The 24,025-nt window shown below is 42.5% G+C and overlaps 1 protein-coding gene across 1 annotated transcript in view; it reads left to right on the top strand.

Moving 5' to 3' along the window:
* Nucleotides 1–2,434: 2,434 nt before the first annotated feature.
* The window catches only part of KIF5C (kinesin family member 5C), a 51,524-nt gene continuing 29,933 nt past the window's right edge, over nt 2,435–24,025 (top strand). The window contains exons 1-10 of the mRNA XM_029962191.1: nt 2,435–2,467; nt 6,028–6,118; nt 10,451–10,524; nt 14,643–14,747; nt 17,321–17,369; nt 17,803–17,858; nt 18,745–18,832; nt 20,381–20,505; nt 21,912–22,016; nt 22,350–22,498. Coding sequence (XP_029818051.1) covers nt 2,435–2,467; nt 6,028–6,118; nt 10,451–10,524; nt 14,643–14,747; nt 17,321–17,369; nt 17,803–17,858; nt 18,745–18,832; nt 20,381–20,505; nt 21,912–22,016; nt 22,350–22,498 — 875 coding nt within the window. The remainder of the gene's footprint in view (nt 2,468–6,027; nt 6,119–10,450; nt 10,525–14,642; nt 14,748–17,320; nt 17,370–17,802; nt 17,859–18,744; nt 18,833–20,380; nt 20,506–21,911; nt 22,017–22,349; nt 22,499–24,025) is intronic.

Genomic DNA, 24,025 nt, shown 5'->3' with positions numbered 1-24,025 from the left:
ACCTTTCCTACAAGAGCACTTAGGGGAGGGAAAACTTATCTGGGAAATAATTGGCCACGTTAATTAAGCTGCTGCACGTCACGTGGTGCTGTTACCTGGGTGCTCTGGCAGTGGCATCGTGTGCAGCCAGTCAAACCCACTCACAGGTCATTCCAGCTGCATCAGTAAAACCCTTGGAGCTGGACAGGGAGCCAGGATAACAGTGACAGGGATTCAGCACAGTCACGGTTTGCCAAACGATCCGTCCGATAAACTGAGCCCTGGTCTCTGCAGGGACCAAAGGCTTTCCCCAGCTGATGATTCCATGGCTCACTGCAGCTCTTTCACAGGGATAAAGGGGGGGAAAAGAACCCTCCTGCTCCTGCTGAGCCCCTTTCCACACCTCCTGGCACAGGGATGCAGCTGGAAGCACGGACACGTGGACCTTGTGACCTGTGGTCCCACTTTGGTTGCTGGTCCTTAGGGCCCCATAAACATGGATGCACCCAGAGTGAAGTCTCTCACCCAGGAAGAGAGTTAGAAAGGAATTCTGGAAGAGGATAGGACTGTGCTGATGGGATGTGGGGCACAGCCAGACAAGCAGGGTGACCAGCAGCCTCCTCACAGAGCTGGTGCTTTTCCCCCTTCATCCCATGTTGGTTCCTCCCTAAATCACCCACATCACTCCCTTTCCCTGCCATTGTCCTCCCACAGACATCCCTAAACTCTGGTGTCATCCTGAAATGTTGCCCTGTCAGGATGGTTCTTCCTGGCTCAGAGCATCCCAGAGAGGTTTGGGTTGGAATGGGACCCTAAAGCCCATCCAGTGCCACCCCCTGCCATGGGCAGGGGCACCTTCCACTAGCCCAGGTTGCTCCAACCTGGCCTTGGACACTCCCAGGGATCCAGGGGCAGCCACAGCTTCTCTGGGAAACTTCTCTGGGACCCCCTCCTGCCTCTGTGCTCTTGTGCTCCTTGGGATGTGTTGTCTGCTCAAGCAGAACAAACCTGTGCCTCTCTTGTGAGAAATTTCAGTGATATCTCTAATTTTAGGGGATGGTTTCAGGCTAAAACTCCTCATCACACCCGAATGTCTCCTCACAGCCCCCCAAAATCAAAGAAACCCAGCAGTTTGTATTCTCTCTTCCTCTTTTCTACTTAAGCAATTCTATCCCTGAGCTCCCTGCTGGCTCTTGGGAATTCTGTCCTGAGCCACCTCACCTTTTTAGGAGGACTTCGGGGATGGGGCTGTGGATTCAGATGCCTGAAGGTGAGGTGTCATCTCACAATCCATGGGTGGAGTCGACCCTCAACTTCTACCTGAAGATCACAGGGATTTAAGTATGGAATTATATTAGGGCTTCTCATTCTTAGCACTGGGAACTCCTCATTTCCTGTCTGGGTGGAATTTCAGAGAGCTGAGAGGTATTTTATTTTATTTATTTTTTTAATTGAGACTGTATTAGCTTCTGTTGACAGTACAGCTCTGTGATGGTGCTTGTAAAATTTGGTAAATTTGGAATTTATGGTTAAAATCCTTTTGGTACTTGTGAAATCCTCCTTTTTTTTTTTTTTTTTTCCTTTTAAAATACCAAGCCTGTAAACTCAATAGGAAACCTTGAAAACGTTAAGCCAGTGAAATAATAATTGGCAATATCTATGAAGACAATCCTTGGTGCTATTGAAGGGCCAGAGCAGAATCCATCTTGCTGTCAATACAACTTCAGCAGGAATTGTGTGGGTGGATTGGAGCACTTATCCCAGCCATTATGCAGCAGTGGCACAAGTTAATGGAACAGATTGTCAGGGGGACTGTAGGAAGCAATTGCATAGGAAGGATGATGTGATTTATGTATGAGAGATAATACACTGCATGTAATGAGAAAGTTTGGGAAATAATGTATGGAGGAGGTGCACGGATAAAATCGTTGGCATAGCTCAGAAAATAACATTTTATTTCTGGCTGCTTATTGCTTCCTCGAATTGCTTCCTGATTTTGGTGTTTAATTCAAGCTGAGTTACATTTGAAAAAAAAAAACAAAAACCAACAGTGATGTTATTTCTGAAGATGACAATGGGGAGGAAGAAAAAAGGACTGCTTGGGATCAGGCTAAAAATCCAGGGGATGTTTGTGTTTGCTCACCCTCCCTCTCTGTTCTGGAGTAAACCTTTTGGATCTGCCAGCGTGTTGTTTCTGTAGGGTGGGTTTGGCTTTTGTTGCCTTTGAGGAAAGTTTGTGAAAAAATTAAGAGATTATAACAATAACAGGAACAAAACCTAAAAAAAATCCACCCCAAAACATAGAAGCCTGGAGCTGGTGGGTGTGGTGGTGAGGAGAGGAGCACGAGGAGACAGAAGGAAGGGTCCCAAAGCTGGACAGGGTGAGGGGGGGACATGGGGAGTGCCCAACATTTCTCCAACATCAGAGATCCAGGCAGGAGCTCCTGAACAAGGAATGAGGGAGGAGCATGAGGAGCTGGTGGTGAAGGTGAGGAGAAGGGGGTTGAGGGAGTTTAGGATGGAAAAGAAGTGGTGGCAGAGCAAAAGAAGCACAAACCCTCAAGCTGAGGGTGGGCAGAGGGTCTGTCCCTCTTCCCTCCCTCACGGGACAGAGCACGAGCCTTTAGTTGCCTTTGTGGAGGTGAAGCACAAAATCCTCCCCCAAAAAAACCCATAACTGCTCTCACTTTGTGCAGTCATTTTGTCCTTCACATCCATTTATTTTCTTCAGGTACCAGGGGTGAGTTTTCCAGCCTTTCAGCTTCCCAAACAAAAATCCCCAGGAAGAAATCTGATCCGTGAGCTGCTGCTTTGCCTGTGCAGCTTTTCAGTCTGGCAGATAAATAACACTTTGCAGGCAGTGGAGCACAGTTATGATGGGATTGCTTTTTTGGGGGGGGCTCTCTGACATTCCAGGCACTGGAAGAGCTGGATTGATTGCACCAGAGTGGTGTTTGCCTGGAGTGCTGTGCTTCCCACGGTGGGATGATGAGCTGACATTGCTGTCTAAGCCTCAACTCAGGCATGAAGGAAATAAATGGGATAAGGGGATGTCTGGGGTTGTGTGTCCATGTGGGGTTTGGCCTCTTGAGTTAGGGATTATTGCCTAAGTGCTTGGGATGAGCAAAATGGGGGGAAGGAGGCAAAAAGTTGCATTGTTCTGGAATAGTTATAGCAGGGCTGGGCAGCCCTTTTCATCCTGGGAGTGAAGAGCTCTGTCTTGCTGAGAGCCACAGTGTGCCCTGGCCATGAGGAGCTGTGGAGAGGCAGAGTTTGGGGTGGGTGCTGTCTGGGTGCCCCCACATTCCTGGGAGTGAGACCTGGGATCGGGGTTGCATCAGTCCTGTCGGTCCCAGTCGCCTCTTCGGGGTTGTGTCTCACCAAGTGGGTGCTTGGGGTGGCCCAGTTTTCAGCAGAAACCCACAAATTATTTACTAAACAACTTAAAGATTGCCTTCTTATCCTTGAGTTCTGAAATCCCAGGGCAAAATATGAACACACGGGGATCAGGGGCTGCAGGATCAACATCAGTGATGTTGGTCTGAGTCTCCTTGCTGGGGTTGTGTCTCACCAAGTGGGTGCTTGAGGGCTCAGTTTTCAGCAGGAACCCACAAATTATTTACTAAACAACTTACAAATTGCCTCCTTACCCTTGAGTTCTGAAATGCTGGGGTGAAACATGAACACACATTGCACTGGGATTAGGGGTTGTGTCAGTGGTGTTGGCTCGAGTCACCTCTTTGGGGTTGTGTGGGTGCTTGGGGGGCCCAGTTTTCAGTACAAACCCACAAATTATTTACTATAAATTATTTACAACTTATAAATTGCCTTCTTATCCCTGAGTTCTGAAATCCCAGGGCAAAATATGAACACACTGGGGTCAGAGGCTGCATCAGTGATGTCTGTCCAAGTCTCCTTGTCAGGATTGAGTCTCACCAAGTGGGTGCTTGGGGTGGCCCATTTTTCAGCAGAAACCCACAAATTATTTACTAAACAACTTATAAATTGCCTTGTTACCCTTGAAACCCAAAGTCTCAGGATGGAACATGAACACACATGATCAGGGGCTGCATCAGTGGTGTTGGTCTGGGTCACCTCTTCGGGGTTGTCTCTCACCGAGTGGGTGCTTGGGGTGGCCCAGTTTTCAGCACAAACCCACAAATTATTTACTAAACAACTTACAAATTGCCTCCTTACCCTTGATTTCCGAAATCCTGGGCTGAAACACCAGGCACACACCCAGCCATCCAACACCTCCCTGTCTCCTTCTCCCCCGTGGCTGCTGCTCAGCTGAGTCTCAGGAGCAGGCAGAGGGGAAGCTCCTGATCTGCTTGAAGTCAAATCAAAGTGTGACAAAAATGGTTAATTGAGCAGAGCACTGGAACAGCTGCTGGAGTGGCACACGAGTGGCACATCCCCACGACAGAACAACCTCCTGCATCGGGTACCAGCCACCTCGTTAGCTTTGAAGGCCTCGTTAAGTCGGTGTCAGGTCTCTGATGGCAGATGAGAAGGATGTTACACATCCTCTTAGTGCAGCTTTAAAGGAAGGGTGCGTGTTTTAAATGCAAATGTCGTGCTTGTTGTTGGGTTGTAGGGAGCAGAGCTGCTGTCTGAAGGATTGATTGGCCTTTTAAGTGTCAGGCAGCTCTATTTTTAGGGGTGGTGATGCGTGTTTGCCTTGTAACCCATTAGACTCGCCGCAAAGAGGAATCAAAATGCATGTGCAAGTTGTATCCATGTGAATAAGTGTCAGTCCTGGTGTCACCTGGGAATCAGGGCAGCTCCAAGGGGAAATGGTCCAAAATGTCACTGTGGGGTTTCCACACAGCATCTCGTTGTTTGTTGGGGCTAAGGATAAAAATCACGACGACTTCTGAATAAAAAACAAACTTAGAGCAGCATAACAGCCCGATGGGCAGCCTGGTTTGGGTCTGATCGGGGGTTTTATTGACACATTTACATGTTTAGCCTAGAAATGACACCAGTAGAGTGCTGGGACTGGGCTGGGCCACCCCAGACTCGGCACAACCAGCTCTCAGGACCTGCAAACTTCAGATTCTCTCAGCTCTGAGTGCTTTTCTCACACCAAGTCTCTCACTAGTTTTCGGTGATGAGCAGCAAACCCTTTGCAAATATTTCCATGGCTATTCCCCCAGTATTTACATCATTATTCCCCCAGTATTTATATTATTATTCCCCCAATATCTACATGACTATTCCCCCAATATTTATGTGGTTATTCCCCCAATATTTTTGTGGCTATTTCCCCAATATTTACATGACTGTTCCCCCAGTATTTACATGGATATCCCCCCAATATTTACGTGGTTATTCCCCCAATATTTGCATGGTTATTCCCCCAATATTTCCATGGCTGTTCCCCCAATATTTCCATGGCTATCCCTCCAGTATTTACATTACTATTCCCCCAGAATTTGTATGGATATCCCCCCAATATTTATGTGGTTGTTCCCCCAATATTTCCATGACTTTCCCCACAGTATTTTCATGGCTGTTCCCCCAGTATTTACGTGGATATGCCCCCAGTATTTATGTGGCTATTCCCCCAATATTTTCATGGCTTTCCCCTCAATGTTTACATGGATATACCCCCAATATTTATATGGCTATTCCCTCAATATTTACACAACTATTCCCCCAATATTTATGTGGCTATTCCCCCAATATTACCATGGTTATTCCCCCAATATTTACATGGCTTCCCCCTCAATATTTACGTGGCTATTCCCCTGTAACTCCCAGGAGGAAATAACCAACTCTTGCTGATATTTCAGCTCATTGTGTCCCACAGCCCTCCCTGCTGACCCAAATGTGAGCACACAGGAAACATATGCCACGTTTTATTTGCCAGCTCTAGAAAAGATGGGTTTGGAGCACACGAGATGTCACATCTGTTTAGGCCACAAAATATTGCACTGAATGGCTCCCTTTGTGAGAAACTCTGCATTTCCTGATGCCTGTTAAATTGGGATTATAAACTGTGTTAAATGTGCTTTATCTTATGAGTTCCTCTTCTGTTTGCAGCAAGGGAAGCCGTATGTCTTTGATAGAGTGTTACCTCCCAACACAACCCAGGAACAAGTTTATAATGCCTGTGCCAAGCAGATTGTTAAAGGTAGGTGTTGTCTTTGCTTATCCCTGCTTGGGGGGAGGGAAAGAGATGTCTCCCTGTCCCCTCGAGCCGTTTAAAGACTGGATAATAAATGTTTCGGTGTCTGGGTGGGAATTTAGTAATTAGTGATCCCAAGCATTTCCTTTTTTCTGGGGCTTGTCTGGGTAAAAAAAAATAACCACAGAAGAGCTGAAGGAATCGCAGCAGTTGTTCCTTCCTTTCTCCTCGTGTTATTCCACACAAACACTTGCTTTTTGTGCTATAAGGAACAACAAGTGTTTTCTTCGTGCAGTGTGAGACTGTTCAGTCCAGGATGAGCGTGGAATATCTGTACCTTGGAGTGGGAGGGTGGACTATGGAAGGAGAGTGTAGAAAGCACTGGTTTCTTCTTTGCATGCACAGAGCTTGCATTTAAAATTGAAATGAGAACACAGGTGCCTCTCAGATGACACCCTGTTTGTTTGAAACAAAACCTTCATGAGCTGTTGAATTTTCGTTTGAGAATCAGAGTTTTTGGGTGCATTTTTATCACTTGCCATAACCCCCCACCTCCCAGATCACCCTCAGACCTCACACGTGGTCCCGAGGCTGGGTGGTCCCTCCCTGGTGGTATTCATAACATCATGGAATATGCTGAGTGGGAAAGGATCCACAGGGATCATCAAGTCCCACTCCTGGCCCTGCACAGGCACCCCAACAATCCCCCCTGTCCCTGAGAGTGTTGTCCAAACCCTTCCTGAACTCAGCCTTGGTGCTGTGACCGTGTTGCAGCATCTCAGAGGTTCTGAGTAGTCCCTGCTCTGGTTGTTCCTTGTGTGCTGTCCCTGTGCTCTCCCTGGGTTTGGTCCTTGGGTTTTGGTTTCTAAATCCAAGTGTGTGGACAGTGGGAATGGTGTCAGAGCCAGCCAAGGCTGGGTGGGGAACACTGGGGAATTCTGGAGATACTGGGGGTGTGCACAGAGGTGCAGGAGCTGCTGGAGCCATGTGGGAGGACCTGCTGGTGTTTTAGGGATGGAGCTGGATCTGCTCAGAGCTCCTGTCTTGGGAGAGCTCCCTGGAATGAGCAGCCCCGCTCCAAACCCTGGGTGCAGTTCTGAAGGAAATCGGTTCTCCTGCTCCAACAACTTGGAGCAAACCAACCTGGTCCCACCCAGGTGATCAGGGGAGAAACAAAAATGTTGCTGTTGGAGAGTGAAAATGAGCCATAAAATTCAGTTACCTCTTCTCAGAGGGAGCCTGATTACAGCAATTCTGCCTTCAGATGGGTAAGCCTTTAATAAAACTGGTGGGGCTGGAGTTGAGGGATCATCAGCTGGGGTTGCTGACACACCACTCAGCTGTTTGGAAGTTTGGGAAGCTGTTCCAGGACTCCAGGGTGTGCTGACAGGAGCAGCACTGGGCTGTTTGAGGGGATTTATATCCCCTGTGGAAGTTGGTTTCCTCTGAAAATGGTGAGAGGAATAAAACCCTCGGTGAGAGGGATTTGGAAGAGCTAAATCAGGGAGTAAATTGTCCTCGTGCCATAAATAGGAAGGAAAATAACTCTCCAAAGTCCTGCTTGGAAGGAGAGCTCAGAGTTACCTTCCACGTAGAAGTTTGGTGGGGAGGGGAAAAAAAGAGAAATGGGAGGAAAAAGAGAGAAGAGGGGATTAGAAAAGTGAGGAGAGTGATGGGGAGGAAGAGAAAGGAAGGATGGGGAGAGGAGAGTGTAAGATGGGGAGTGAGAGTGATGCATATTTTAGTGAAATATATGAAATAAAACACTAAAGAAAATATTAAAGAAATAAAATACTAAATGATTAATAAATAAATAAATACAAAAATACGAAAATACGCACTTAGGATGTGGGGAATCACCACTGGGATTGCATTTTTTCCTAAAATACACTAAAGAAGATACTAAAGTAAAATAATCAATAAAACACTAAAAAAAAAATACCGAATAAAATCCCCAAATAAATAAAATATTAAATACTGTACAATAAATAAATAATAAATTCCTAAAATAAATAAAATACTAAAATAACACACTGGGGTGTGGGGAATCACCACTGGGATTGCATTTTTTACTAAAATACACTAAAGAAGATACTAAAGTAAAATAATCAATAAAATACTAAAATTAAAAAAAAGCCAACCAAATAAAATTCCCAAATAAATAAAATATTAAATTCTGGATAATAGATAAATAATAGAAATTTTATAAATAATATTTTATATTTTTATAAATAAATTTTTATAAATAAATTTTTATAAATAAATAAAATACTAAAATAACACGCTGAGCTATGGGGAATGACCACTAAGGATTGCATTTTTTTTCCTAAAATACACTAAATAAAATACTAAATAAAGTAATAAGTACTATCTAATAGATAAATAATAAAATACTAAAATACACACTGGGGTGTGGGGAATCACCACTGGACATTGCATTTTTTTTTGATGATAAAATGTTATTTATTCCATCCCTCCTCAGGAAAAGGCACATCTGGCAGCAGCTGAGTGGCCTTTATGGGGAGGGGAAATTCAGCTGGAAATCAGGGAGGAAGGGGGGGAGTTGGACCAGGAACTGAGAAAAGCACTTGGACTTACTTTTTTGTGTGTGTGTGTGTAAAAATCCCAACTGATCTCAGTTCAGTCACTTGGTTAATCTGTTTTTTTCCCCTCACTCTGGAGTTTTGTCCTATCTGGGGCTGCTTCCCTCTGGATCAGTGGGCAGATGGTCCAGGAAGTCACTGAAAGTGGAAACCCTTCCAGCCAAAATAACCTTTTCTGCTGCTGAGGCCTCTGACTTATTTAACTGCACACAATGAAAAGGGCAATTTTTTACAGAATAAAGTATATTTTGCTAATTGGGAAGGTAAATTACTTATCTCTGCTTCCTCAGCACACATTGATGCAAATTCTAAACAATATTCTTGCATAACAGTTGATTAATCAGATTATTTTCCCCCTTGGCTTTGTTTCTGTATGGATTTGATTTGGTACCTTGGATCCACCTGGAGTTAATACCCTTTTTCTTCTTTATTTTTCTCCTTTCTTTCTTTTAATTCAAACTGTTTTTTTTTTAAATTTAACCCAATTTGGCACAAAGTAGAAATAGTAGGAGTGAACTCTTAGGGAGCACTTACACTAGATTTTTTTATCTGTGCAATTATTATTTCTAATTGCTTATTTCAGCTGTCATTTCCTTAAAGCAAAAATAAGCAGTGGCTCTATTTTTATAAGCAGATGACGATGCTAAATTATATTCTGTGTTTAATTAGAATATTTAGTTTTAAATGGCTTCATTCCAATTTCATCCTTAGTCTTGCTGCACAGGAAATGTGAGTCTGTGCAGCAGAAAAAAAATAAATCTCTTTCCCTTTCCTTTCTTTTAATCCATTTCTGTTCTTTGAAATAATTTTTATCTGGTTTTTTTTCTCTGATTTTTTTTCCCCATACTTGTTCCATCTTCATTCCTTTTTGTATTTTTCTAATGTATCTTTATTTAATTGTCCTTCCTGTCTGGACCACCTGCTTGGATACATGTGGAGATGCAAATTAAGATATTTTCTGTGTGTGTTTATGTAAATATGATATATATGACATATCTAATAATATATAACACAGTCATGTGTATATATTTACTATAAATACACACACACAGAGAGATATATTTATTTCCTGGAAGCCTCTATTAGTAGAGATCCAGAGGGTGGGAAACAGAAGTATATTTTCCAGCCTTCCCAGATTTCTGAAAGCTCCTGTGGGCATTAAGCACTGCCAAGTTAAAAATGGATATTTTTATATCTAAATGCAATATAAAATGACTATTTCTGCCTTGAAAGGAGTCTATTTTCAATAAAGCAAATTCCTGCTCATCTGACTTTCCTCTTTCTTTGCTCTCCTGCTTTGTAGACTTGGGGAAACTTATAAATTAATGAGGCCACGACCTGTTGAGGGTGATACAGCAAGGGAAATATAATATGACATTAATAGCAAGAAATATACATGAATTGGTTTAATTTTCTCTTTGCTTTAAAATGCAGGCAGTTAAGGTTTTCCTTTCCCATGTTACACAGATGTATTGGATGATATGTAGTGTCCAGAGATACTTTTTCCCTGGAAAAATAAGCAATCAATAATCCTGCAATTCTCTAATTTAGATTTTAGTATGATTTTTTTGTTGTTGTTCTAAAATTAGCTCCATATGCCATATTTTCCCCGTTGTTTACTGAAAAAAACACATTTTCTAATTGAGCTTCAGCACTGTAAAGACATAAGAAAGGCTGATAATTCAGCTTTAAGATGTCAATGAGAGTTTTAATTGGTTTTTTCTTCTTCTTGCAGATGTCCTGGAAGGCTACAATGGCACAATCTTTGCCTATGGACAGACATCATCAGGAAAAACACACACCATGGAGGTACAGTGGGAATATTAAGTCAGTTTGGGAGCAGCAGTAGGATTTTATGTACCAATTATCTGAACAAGGCAGTTCTTTGGAGCTCTGAGTGACACAGAAAAAGAGATTTGGGAACGTTCAGCCTCTCCTGCCTTTAGTATTTCATTCAGCCTGGAGTGTTTTTTTTTTCCAAGAGATATCTCCAGATATCTAAATAAACTAACAAACTGTGAGTAAAAAAAAAACCATCCTGCCAGCTCAGGGATGTGTAGATTTTAAAGGACTTCGGTGAGATTGGTTAAGCCACAAATGGAAACAGTAGTAAGGGTCTGTCTGCAGAGTTCCCTTTGCAAGGCAGGCTTATGAAAATTCCTGCCTTGCTTATTGGTTTTCTCATTTGCACTGCCCTTCTGGGAATACCCCTCTGGCATTCTGCAGCGCAGATGGATGAGTTTGGAATTGCTGCTTTGGAGGAGAATATGAAATTAGGTGAAATTACACCAAATTAGCCCAAATTCCAGGGCCTGGAGTCCTGTGCCTGTTCATTTTCTGCCTCATGGAGTGTGGGGGGTTTTTTTCCTCTGGTTTGGGTTCTTTTTTTTTTAACTGTTCAGTGTGGAAGACATTTAGACATCCCAGTTTTGCTGAAAAAGAAGGATCATTCAAGCATTTAATCCTTGCATGGGATTGTTCCTTCCCAAACTGGGTTGTCTCGTCCCGGAGCGTTTCGGCTCGACCGCGGATTTTGCAGGTCGACAGCAAAGTCTGGCCGAGTGAGAGATGAAAAAAATGACCTTTCCTGGGTTTAACACCACCAGATGGTTTTTTTAACCTGAAGGTTAAAGGACAAGGGAAGCCAGAGGGCCCTGGTGAAATGGCTCCATTCCTGGAGGATGCAATAACCGGTCTAATTAAGCCCGTCCTTGGGAGCGTGGGGGAAATCACTGGCTCAGCCCTCACAGATGGCACAGTCCTGAGTAATCCACCAGCTCTGGGTGTAATTAAATCAAAATGTCTGCAGGGCTCGAGCTGGTGCTTCCACATGGCACGGGGAAGATCTCCTAAAGCCAATTTATATTCAGCATTACAAGCTGTGATAAAGAAAATGACTGGAGAAAAAACGGCCGGTTCGCTGCTCTAATAAAGAGAAAGCTGTCATTTTAGAGTGGAATCAAGTCTACATTCAGCTTTAATCCCCCCTCTTAGCCTAACATCCTCTTGTAAAGTTGCTAAAATATGTTGTGGAAGGAAAAAAAAAATAAGTCTGAAGTTGGAGAAATAGTAAATCCTCTTGGTAAAGCTGTTATGGAGGATTTTCTGTGAAATGTGAAATACTTCCTAGTGTTGGTGTTAAGCTTCAAGAGGATATGGTGGCATAATAGAGCCAGGATGGGCTTTCTGACAGACACAGGTCTAAATAAAAGAGTTGCCACCTGTATAGCAGGATAAACACCTGCTTAAAAAATCACAATTTTTTTTTGCCCATGGGATTAAATTGATGGGCTTTGACCTCATAGGAGAGTTTTCAGTGCTTGGCCCCCACAAACTGTAGTTATGATGTCAACATCCTGAAATGAAACAGCTCTGTCTCCAATGTTGCACTTCTCCTGCTGTGTTTAAATGTGGAAATTAATGTTCTGCTTAAAATCAGAGGCTTTGATGAGCACAGAACTCTCTGTCCAGGGGCTTTGGTGGAGTCCCCTAATGCAGTGTCAGCTTTGCAGCAGCTCCAAACTCTTCCCAAGGTTACAGCTGCATCCATGAGAGTATTTGTGGTTTCTTTCTCTTTTTATTCCAGATTTCCAGGGAATATTGTGCCTTTACCTTGCTCTTCCTTTCCAGGTTGTCCCTTCTAGTGGAAGGTGTCCCTGCCCATAGCAGGGGGTTAGAACTAGGTGGTCTTTAGGGTCCCTTCCAACCCAAACCAGTGGGTGATGATATAAATTGTAGTGAGGCCTCTTATTTTAATAAAAACCCTCTGAAGTTTCTCTTGACTTAAAAAGGGAGGAGATCTGAGCCCAAGAAGTTGTAGAAGTGGCTGAGTGTCGTGCACACCTCGTGTTTTTACAGCTTGATTTCTCCTGTGAGCTGGAAGGAGCTGTGGAAAGGAAAACATAAAAGCATTTTCATCACGGGGCTTGTTGGGGCTGGGAGAATGTTTAATTAAATGCTTTTACAAGTTGTCGCTTCCCAACAATTATTAGGGGACGTGTTTATGGCTACAGCGATCCCAAAGGTGATTTTGCACCTCTTTGGGTTCAAAGCCTCCTTTTTCTGAGGTAACAACCCAAAGCCACTCTGGGAAAAGGGGCATGGAATGACTGGAGCATTCCTGGTTCTGGAGCTGCCTCTGTTGCTGTACTTTGTAGTGTATTTTGAATTTTGCTTTACTTTGTGGTGTAGACACAGCTTTGGCTGGATTTGTGTGCCCTGAAGAAATACCAACAAATCTCTGTTTATCCAGGTTTAGGAAAAGCTCCTTTCCCCTCTTTGGGAAAAGCTTTTCAAGGACTTTTTCAGGGAGAAAGGATGGATGGTGTGAAAATAGTGCTGCTGTCACTGTGTTTTGGAGCAAAGCACTGTGCTGGCAAACAAAGTGTTGGGGGGTGTTTGCACATAAAGTTTTCCTCTTCATCAAGGGTTTACTTTATTTAACCACCCCCTTTTTCATTCTCAAAGTCTGGAATAAAATGGTGTCTCACTTGGGAAGGATTTTTTAGTTTTTGAGTAGCTTAATAAGATACTGGTTATGGTGCTTCTGCTGCAGAAGGTGATACTATTTGTGTAATATAAACCAAATATTCGCAGTTTAGGTACATCTGAGTGCTGCTTTATGGGGATGGCAGTCAGCAAGTGAACTGATTTATCTCTGTTCCCTCTTTTTTCTGCTTCAAGATATTTATGTAATTCAAGGGCAGAAAAACCCAGTAAACTGCTTTAAACACAGGCTGTGGGATGGAGGGAGAGGTTATGTCAGTTCTTCGTGTTAAATTGCCTTCACCCCGGGTTGATGCTTAGAAGTTGACTGTCATTTCACCAGCTTTAGATAAATGAGGCAGTGTCTAAAAAGCCTATATTTGAGTATGCTAATAAAGGCTGGGGAAACTGGGAAAACAGGTCAATGTGACCCACTAGTCATTCACAAACACACATGATATTGAAAACCACGTGCATGTGTGTATAATTTTCTCCCCATTTTGCTAAAAAAAAAAAATGCTGGTGTTTAATAATTTTGGCAATTTGGAGTTGTACCATTGCCCTATATATTTACAAAAAGTAATAATTCCCCACCACTGTTTGGAGTAAGACCCTTTTTGTGCTGTTCTGGGCAGTATTAATTGGCCAAAAATATATTCCAAAGGTGTGTCAGAGGTTCTGGACACCGTGTTCTGATGGAGTCTTTGACTACTGACTTGTTAATGCATATTTAAACAGTTTCATAAAACATTTAGAAATAACAATACAGTCCAGGCTGTAGTCAGAAAAGGTTTTTTTTTTCCAAATTAATATTTCTGTTCCATTTCCAGTGGTGTTAGCTCTCCTCTACGTGCCTGGCTTAGGGGGAAAAAAAAAAAAAAGCAATGCAAGTGCTGTGCAGCCAGGGAAATTGTTGGGATTAGTTAATATTCATTTCTGGAAAGAATAGAGGAAGGTAGTTGTGCAAATGAATATGGAAAGCAGGAGTGTTTGTGAGGCACAGATCTCTGGCTATAGGCCCAAGCAAGCTCAAATCAGAATATATTATTGTAATCCTCAAATCCTCACAACCCAGATTTTCCTTCTGCTCTGTAGCATAGTGGGGGAAGAGAAACAGGATTGTTTAATGCTCCTTTTGTTGCTGCCAGGTTCCCAAATACCTGGTTTTAACCGGGCTGTGATCTGTGTGTTCGTTTGTGTTTGTTCCTCTCCTTGGTCGGAGAGTGACGGTGCAAAGAGTGGCAGGAGCTGCCAGAACAAATTGGTGCTCCGTGGGGTGAGGAATTCCAACGTTTCTGTGCACTGACATCGAGTAAATCCCTCCCCAGAGCAACACACACCCATAGGGACCCTCTGGAAGAGGGCAGGCTTGGACAAAGCTCTCTCCCCTCTCGTCCCCGAGGGAGGATTTCCGAATTAACAGGTCGGTTTTGCATCCGCAGGGAAAACTGCACGACCCTCAGCTCATGGGAATCATTCCAAGAATTGCACACGACATCTTTGATCACATCTACTCCATGGATGAGAACCTGGAGTTCCACATAAAGGTAAATGTGGAGCGACACGTTACGTAACGGGACGGGTGGAAGTCGGGCCGGGCGGGAAATCTGCCCTCGCGCAGCGGATTCTTTCCTCCCTCCCTCAAAAATCACCACGTTACTGAGGATATTTCCTAGAAATAACCCAACCCAGCTGCTGGTTGTTGATGGAATGTTTTTCCTGAGCGTGTTTCCTGCTCAAGTTTCCTGGGAAAACCAGCCACCGCGGTCAGAAAACACCGATTTCTCTGCGGCTTCTCCGAAGGCTGGAGTTCAGCCCCAATAATAATGACCATAAATACCATGAAGGACATTTGTGGGAATACTGACATACTGCTGTCTCAAGGATACAAACAGCCCTGCACACTATTTGGGGTTGAAATGGGGGAGAGGTGGCTTTGGGCAATTCGTGGGAGGATGTTTAGAAGTAATTTTTAGCTCAAAAGCTGATTTATGGGCTCTTTATGGTGGTGCTCTAAGGCTCCATTTGAACACCCATGTTTTTCCACGTCCCTGTCTTGATCCCAGCCACATGATCTCTCAGATTTATCTGAGTGACCTTTAATTCCCACTGTTCATCCAATCTCCTGGGGAGCTCTCAGCCATGGGGGGCATTGCTCCATCTGGCAGAGTCGGGGTCAGGCTGCAGTTCGTTTCCATCAGTAAAATTATCCAGTGGATTGCAGGAAAAATGGGTCCTCTGGGTCGTCCCCCCAAAAAAAACCCACAGAAAACACACCTAGATGGTTTCAGTGAAGTTCAGTAGCTGAGCAGAGGTAGATGTGAAGGCACTGTCCCTTCTTCCGAGGGGGATGCTCCCTGGGAATGGAGCTCCCTGAGAATGGAGCTCCCTGAGAACGGAGCTCTCTGTCCTTCCCGTGCCTAGAAGTTAAGAGATAAGTGGCTTTTTAGTTCTGGTTGCACTAAAGCACTTGAAGCACTTCTGGGGGAATATATATATATATATTTTTATTTTAATAATCTGGTGCCTCTGAACCAGCTCTTCTGCAGTGACTCAATATTGAGAACCTTCTTAGCAGGGCCTGTTTGTGGGGTGCTCATGAAGAACAGACAGTGGTTTAAACAGTGGTTTAAAGTACAAATAAACCATTAAACACTTCAATAGACCTTAAATTGTAAAATACTGAGCTCCTTGAGAAGAGACACCTCTGAATTTTCACACAAATGGCTTCCACAGGAATGATTTCCACTGGTTTCTTTCCATTGCCTGCAAAAGCTTTTCCCACATGATCCCAACAGATGGAGACCCCAAGACGTAGTAAATTCCTGCCCCAGCAGAAGATATCACTTTATAAATCATGTTCTGCCAGCACAGGATTGTTTCAATGGCTTCCCATCATAGTTGACATCCATGAATATCTTAACAGAAAAGCTGCCTAAATAGCAGGGAGTGAGTGAGTGATTGTGCAGGGAGCTGTCAGGGAGAGAAATGCCTGTTCTGTCATCAGGAGCCAGGATTTAACCAAACTGTCACACTCCTTTAATAACTGAGCCAACATTGAAAATTAATATCATTTTTTTTTCTCCCCCTCTTTAATACAGATCCATTTAGAACAGGGAGGGGAACATGTGTTGGTCCTCAGCAGTGTGTTAATAGGATGATAAGAAGCACGTGGGGTTAAGTCTGGCTTAACTGGAATGAGCTGGGCCAGAGCTTGGCTTTAAGTGGGGCACAGGGGAAGTAAAGGCACAAAAGCAACACATATCTGTATTTAATGGCAATTATCACTTAGGCAGATCGACTCATCCCTATAAAAACTCCAGATAATTTATTTTTCAGGTGAGAGAAAATGAGACTTTACTAAATAGTAAGTTTACTGATCCCTAGAATTTAACCATCTAGTTTTCTAGTTAAATAATCCCTGGATGAAGCTTATTTAGGGAATGGTTAGGCCCCACTCCCCTAACACATTTTATTTGCTTCTGCAAGTCAAATACCTTTTATTAAAAGACTCATTTATTCATTTTCCTTCTTAATTTTTTTTCCTTAGGGCAGTTGTGTCTCTTTGTTAGAGAAAAGCTGATTTTCAGTTTCTTCTTGATTCATGACAGAGTCATGGGCTTAATTTAAAACTTTAATATTGCTTAAACCTTCCTTTAAAAGTTTAATTTAATATATATATATATTGTTTAGGCTTATGTAAGTCTTATGTTAAAGGTGCTTTCTGCTTTTGTGGGGGTCAATATCAATATACCTTTTACAGATCTCAAATCTGACCCTTCTCATGATGCACCTGCACTGATATGAAAGTATGAAAATATGAATTGATTGACTCTGCTCAATATTTTTTGTCAATTTTGCCCGTGTTAAAAAGAAAAATAAGATTTTCCTGAAGGGTTTTTTTTTTTGGTATAATTTTCTGTTGAATCATTGATAAATGGAGAAGGATCAGTGACTTGTAAATCATTCAAGATACAAGTTATGTTCCCAAGAAGGATGTAATTCAAACTGTGTGGGAGCTGGGGTTTATTTTAGTTTGGTGCTTTGACAGAGATGGAAATACAGGCACAGAGATTTTTAAATCACCAATGTTTAAATCTGTTTATGATTATTTAATTAGGTTTCCTACTTTGAGATATATTTGGACAAAATAAGGGACCTACTGGATGGTAAGTTCTGTGTTTCTGACGTGGCTGAGTGACTTGACTGGTGCTTAAGGGGAAACAGTTACTTTATTTGGGAGGGAATTAAATTTAAACTGTGTGACTGGCTTTGAGAAGGAGAGTTTTGCAGTTTAAATCATCTGATCTGTCTCTTGTGCACCTGCCTCTGCAGTGCTACAGAGCTTGGCTATGAATCAGTGAGCACAGAGGGTTTTACAGACCTCAAGGCAGGTCTGAGCCTCTCTGGCAGTTGATATTCTCAAAGTAAAACTGTATTTAAAAAATAAGGAGAGTGTTTTAGAGCACGTTCAGTTCAGATTACTCCTTGCTTTGCTTCTGTTAAGAGGGTTTTACACATTTAATGCATTCAAAATGTGCCTGCCAGGGCTACAGTTCACACATGTGGAATGTTCCTGATTACCTCAATCTTCTTTCCTAGTGTCAAAGACAAACCTTGCTGTACATGAAGATAAAAACAGAGTCCCATATGTTAAGGTAAAAGGATCATTTAATCCTCAGTTTTTCCTTCTTTCTCACACGTGCATCTATTTGCACATTTCCATTTCCATCCCCCTGAAATGATTCAGCTTGTGTTTGAAGCCTCAAATGTTCAGGTTGTACTGGCTCCTGGATTGAAACAGTTTCCTGAAATATTAATGGCCTTGAATCATGTTTGTTTTATTTGCCTGACTTTGAACATTTCCGTTTTGTTGGTATGGTGTTAAATTTTAAGTATTCCTATTCCCCTTTCATGTCAGATATGAAGGAGAACAACCTGAAGAATTTTGTTCTTTAATATCTTGTTGCACGGGTGCTTTAATCTTGTAGTACTTTAGGACAGATTTGTTGGGTTAGGAATCAGTTTTATGGATTTCTGAGCCCTCACTTAAATGTGATGTGTTTGTTATGGACACATGTGAGCCTTAATAATACACATAGAATATTTTTCTGTTTATTCTCAGCCTGAGGGGCAAAAAAACCAAGATAAAATAGTGTATTCAGTAATGTTGCATTGAGACAGAGAAAAAGGACTTTGCATCTTGTCTTGTAGTTTGAGAGAGAACAATTAATTTGGGTATGTAAATCCAACCCAAATTAATAACAGGAATATGTGTTGTATGTCTTCTACATAGAGAAAATTTCCTGCTGCATGTTTGGGTTTGGCTGAGTCTTTAATCTTGTGAAGAGCAGTTTCCTCCCAAGTTTTACCCCGTGGACTCCTGAAAGTCACCCAAAGGCAGGTTTTGGTCCATTGCCTCGCTAACGAGCCTGCTGGATGGGGATGCTTCTCCTAATTATTTCGTTCATTAGTGCTAAATACTCCTCCTGACAGCTTTTGGAGCACTAGGAATGCCTCTGATTCCCACTTGCCTCTTCCTAGGGTTGTACAGAAAGATTTGTGTCTAGTCCTGAAGAAGTTCTGGATGTCATCGACGAAGGGAAGGCCAACCGGCACGTGGCCGTGACAAGTGAGTGTTCCCTGGCTCCAGGGTTTGGGTGGTTGTACCTCCTAGTGAACTATTGATCCTTCACAAAGCACTCTGAGTTACTTACACCAACAAATTATAACCCTTTAAAATGAATAGTCTGTGCTTTTGTGCCCTTTTGCCGTGCGCGGAAACGTCGATCGGCTCTCGGCTGCGAGCCCCCGGATTTAAGACGTGGCGTCGTGTTGTTCCATGAGCCATCCCAACGTGGGTTGTTGCACAGAATAAAGGTGTTTGGGAATGGTGAATAACTAAAATGGTGAATAACTAAAATAACTTGGATTTCTCTTTGTGCTGCAAGGCCAGAACTGGGAGCGATTCAGTGGTCAAAGTGCAGCCGAGGGGCGCAGAGCAATTATCAGCCTCTGCCTGTTCATCTCTTGCAGTGACCTGGATGGAGTCCCAGTGATGGCAAAGCAAACAAATCTTCCTGAATTAAACCCCATAATAATCCCTTTGGCCCCTGCCAAACCTGTTGACTTGCTGGCATTGCAGGGATGAAAGGGCCTGTTCCCCAGTTTATACTGGGAGATGTCTTTGATCCAACAGTGGACTTGGCAGAGCCTCAGTTTATAACTCCAGCCTTGGTGGTGGGGTGGTATTTTGGGTATATTTTTTGCTTTTTGTGTTTGGTTTTTTTTTTAATTTAATTTAATTTGATTTATTTTGCTGGGTAACTCCTTTCTCTTCCATGTCTCTACCTTCTTTCTTTGAGAAATGCTATATTGCTTCATCTCTCCCGTGCTTTTCCCATCATACTGATAGGAATTCATTCTCTTTCTTCTGAGTAGCATTTCCTCCCATTACTTCTGCTATTTTCTTCAACAAAAAAATACCCAAATACATCTTTTTTTCTTTTTTTTTTTTTTCTGGGATATTACCTATTGCTTTTGGTGCACTTGGAAAAGTTCTGACAAAGGGTGACAGACAATGAATTTTACCTGGAGAAAATTGGGAAATGTTATTGGAAAAAAAAAAGAATTCGGAGATGGAGGAGGAAAAGGGAATTTAAATAATTATGAACATTGATGGGAATGGGGGAAAGGTGGAGCTGGGCTTACGGGAACAGAGAAAACAGATGAGAAAGTGGTTTACTCAGTCTTAATATTTTCTTTTTGCTACTTCATGAAACTCCAAGCATAACATAATTACAATGACACTTAAAGCAAGTGGAAGCTGAACTTATAGCTGCCTGTGTAAAGGAGGATTTTGAAGTATGTAAGCAATAAAAATCATTCTGAAATTTGAATTTAAATAGGGTGGGTTTAATGAAAACTTCTGCTAAACGTTGGGAGACCTCACACAGTGGCACCAAGACCTGCCCAGCTTCTTTTTATTGCAATTATTATTATTTTGGTCATGTTGGAAGAGAGTGGGAGCTTTTTTTGTAGCCCATGAGCTTTATTTAGGGCTCTTGCAGTGGTCTGGGCTCTCCTTGTGCTTTTGAATTAGGTGGCCATAGCCCAGCTGTGATGAAACCCAACCCCTTGTCAGGTTTTAAAGCCATTTAAACCAAGCCTGTGATTGCAGATATGAATGAACACAGCTCCAGGAGCCACAGCATCTTCCTTATTAACATTAAACAAGAGAACGTGGAAACTGAGAAGAAACTCAGTGGGAAGCTTTACCTGGTGGACTTGGCTGGAAGTGAGAAGGTGAGTTTTCCTTTTCCCTGAACGATCCTGGTGGGATCAGTGCAAACTGAGGGAGATTTTACCGAAAAATTACCTTAGATTCTCTTTAGGAAGGTTATTTTCACTTTTTTTAATGCGTGGGATGGAGAAAAGGGGCAAAAACCTGCAATCACTTATAATGGAGTTGACTTATATATATAACTTTACATTTAGTTATGGGTGTTTGAAAAAAGAAATGTAATTTTTATTAGACAGCTATTTTAATTTGCTTGTATTCAAACATATCCTGTTCCTAGATTTTCTGTAATTACTGCACATATTACAATGAAATGCCAGCAGTTAACAGAGTTTTATACCTGAAGTCTTTTTGAACTCCCTGAATGTCTCTCTTGATTGTGGTGACTATTTCTGCTTTCCAATGTAGAAAAATAATAACCAGAAAAAAACCTTTATCTATTTGCCAAAAGAATAATGGTCTAGAACAGTATTACAGTGCAAAAATATTTCCCAGTTCTCATTCTCATGCCTTCTGGAGTGTTCAAAACTGGTTTGAATGGTGTTTTCAGGTTGCTTGTTGGGACACACTAATTGATAACCCACTGGTACAATGCAGGAGTTAATAATGTTGATGTCTATGATTGCATCTATTATTATGTGTTAAATTAAAAGCTCTTTATGGTGTTTATAAAATGAGGGCCTACTCAGGCACTGCACTTCTCTGAAAAAATTAACTTTTATGGTTCACCATGTTTGGATGCTGTACAGAAAACCTGAAACAAGGGTTTCCTTGGTGGGTTGTCTTCTTAAAAAATACAATATTTTTTATGTCATGTAGCATTTTTAGAGGAAAGCACAGACAGTGTAATTTTAATTAGAGAAAAAATATGGCTTTATTCTACATTTCTGTGCCTTTCCCCACTCACCCCCTCAAAAAAGAGAGAGAGAACAGACTGAAAACCCTGTTGCTGCCTGGAGGAGTGCTGGTCCCAGGACACCATCCTTGGGATCCAGTCTGTGGACAGCAAACCCTGCATTTGGGATGAGTAGGATCACACTTTCCTGTCCTGATGAGTGGGATCACACTTTCCTGTCCTGATACTCTCAGTCCACATAGGCCAAATACAAAGCCAAGATGCTCATTTTGAGTGTGCCCTGAGAACATCCCCGTGGTGTTCCCTCTCTGGATGGTCTTGGAATTGATCTCCAAGTGTCCTCAGGCGAGCACAGACTTCTCTCCCTGAACAAAAGGTCATCTTACTCTTAGAGGTGGAATTATTACAGGCCTCCCCTAACAACAAAGTCCATGTAAAGTTCTCCTCCTTCATGCTCTTGGTTTGTTTTAACTCCAAGAGCATCTTTAGCTGTTGCAGTGTAGCTCTGTGTGTGCCCCCATGGCTGAGCCTGACTGTTCCTGCTCTCTTTGGTAGGTCAGCAAAACTGGAGCGGAGGGAGCTGTTCTGGATGAAGCTAAAAATATCAATAAGTCTCTGTCTGCTCTAGGCAATGTGATATCTGCCTTGGCAGAAGGAACTGTAAGTAATCCTGTTTTGTGTCGTTGAAAAATGGCTTTTTATTTATGTGTTTCTTCGCCACCCGCATCGAGGAGAGAAAAAAACAAACCCGAGCTAACATTTCAATTCAGAAGGAAGAAAATATTGGCTTTCCAGCCACAAACCAGTGACACTCGTGCTGCTCTGCCCGAGATAAGAAGCTAATTCTCAGTGATTTCACTCCAGTGGTTATCCAATCTTAGCACAATCAAAACAATTACCCCTCAGAACCGCCTCAGATCTGTTACACCTGTCACTGTTGGCTCTTGTGTTTAAAATGGAATTGTTCTTGTCTCTCGCTTGTGTTTGGATCAGAAAACCCACGTTCCATATCGAGACAGCAAAATGACCCGGATCCTTCAGGACTCCCTGGGTGGGAACTGCAGGACCACCATTGTCATCTGCTGTTCCCCCTCGGTGTTCAACGAGGCAGAGACCAAGTCCACCCTGATGTTCGGCCAGCGGTGAGTCCTGCTGGGAATCCTGGGGGACGCTCCCCTGGGCCCTTCCACATCTTCCTGGGGCTGAGAGGGAATGAGGCAAGAAGGCAGTTAAAATAAGGAAGTTTCTGGAGTCGTTCAAAAATAGGACTGGAGAAGTTGAGAGAACTGTCCCTTCGTTCCCAACGGCACCAGAAAAATAAATGTTAATGTTGGCCAGCAGCTGCTCTGCTTAAAAGCCCTGGTAGGTTTTCCTGCAGAAAGTACAGAGTGTTATCACAGTGCTTTTGAATTTTATGGGGAAGGTAATGGCACTGGGCAGTTTTCTGTTGGATAACCCAGTGGAAAATGTTCCCTTTTGCTTCACCTGGTGCTGCCCTCGATGCTTTCAAGAGGTGTCTTCTCCTTGAATGGCACCTCAGGGATCGTCGTTATGGTTCTAAAAAATATCTTTAAACCATTAAGGAAGTGGAAGAATGTGGACCCTGGGTAATATTGACAGCTTGGATGGATTGCCATGGTGGCTCATGGGCATTCCTGTGTTTGAAGGATCTTAACAAGCCCTCAGAAACGAGCAAGGACAAGATAAACGTGGATGTATCCAGGAAGAAAATTTCTCTCCCATATGTGTCCGTTGCCAATAATCATATGGAAATGCATTTGGAAAGTTTGCAGAAGTAGGTCAGGCTCATTATGTAATTACTGCTCTTGTGGTAATTGAGGAGAACTTGGGTACTCTGGAAAATTACTCATTTTGATTTATTTGTGTAATAGCAGAAAGGAAAAAGCCTCGCAGGTTAGGATTGTTAGAAGTAGAATTTAACAGTCTGTAGCATGCAATGAATTTGTCTGAAAATGGGTTGTTTTCCACCATCTGTAATTTTGGGGCTACAAAAGAAGGCAGTGGCCATTAACTTAATCAGGTTTAGAGCTGCCATGTGGTTTTATTTCACCATTTTATGATGAGTAATAAGTTACTGAAGATACAAGCTTCTACTTCCCATACCTGTGTGTGCCACAGAAAATTTAAATAAACACAATAATTACCACAGCAATTAAAAGGCATTAACAACTCTGAAGTCCAGCTTCCCTGTTAGATTCCAGTTTACCTTCCTCTTGGTTTCATTTCTGCTGCCAATATTCAGTAAAATTGGCCTTTCTGTTTGGCAAAATGGTTTTCAAAGCCACTTCTGGCATCCTGACTGGCAGAGCATGGAGTGATGTGATTTGATTAAAACTTCTCTGGGAAGAGGAATATTTCATTTTTCTGGTGTGACACTGTTAAGGACCTGAATACCATTAAAGGGAAGGTACATGACTCAGGGGTCATTACTGGTTCCTCCATTTTTCCTAGCCCAAAAAAAAAATAAATTATATCACCATTAAAATAAGTGTGAGGAGAAAAATTCATCTTCACAGGCCCACTACTACTAATCAACACATACATATCCTGCACTCATAGTAGTGAATCAGCTTATTCTCTTTCTACTGCACCTTTTCTTGTGGTTTTATATAAATTTTCATTTTAGTTTACTTCATCCATCATTAGGA

This window comes from Manacus vitellinus, unplaced genomic scaffold (genome assembly GCF_001715985.3).
Source record: "Manacus vitellinus isolate BGI_N305 unplaced genomic scaffold, ASM171598v3 scaffold_43_pilon, whole genome shotgun sequence".
NCBI lineage: Eukaryota > Metazoa > Chordata > Aves > Passeriformes > Pipridae > Manacus > Manacus vitellinus.
Note: the sequence above shows the minus strand (reverse complement) of the source record. Positions and strands in the feature narration are given on the sequence as shown.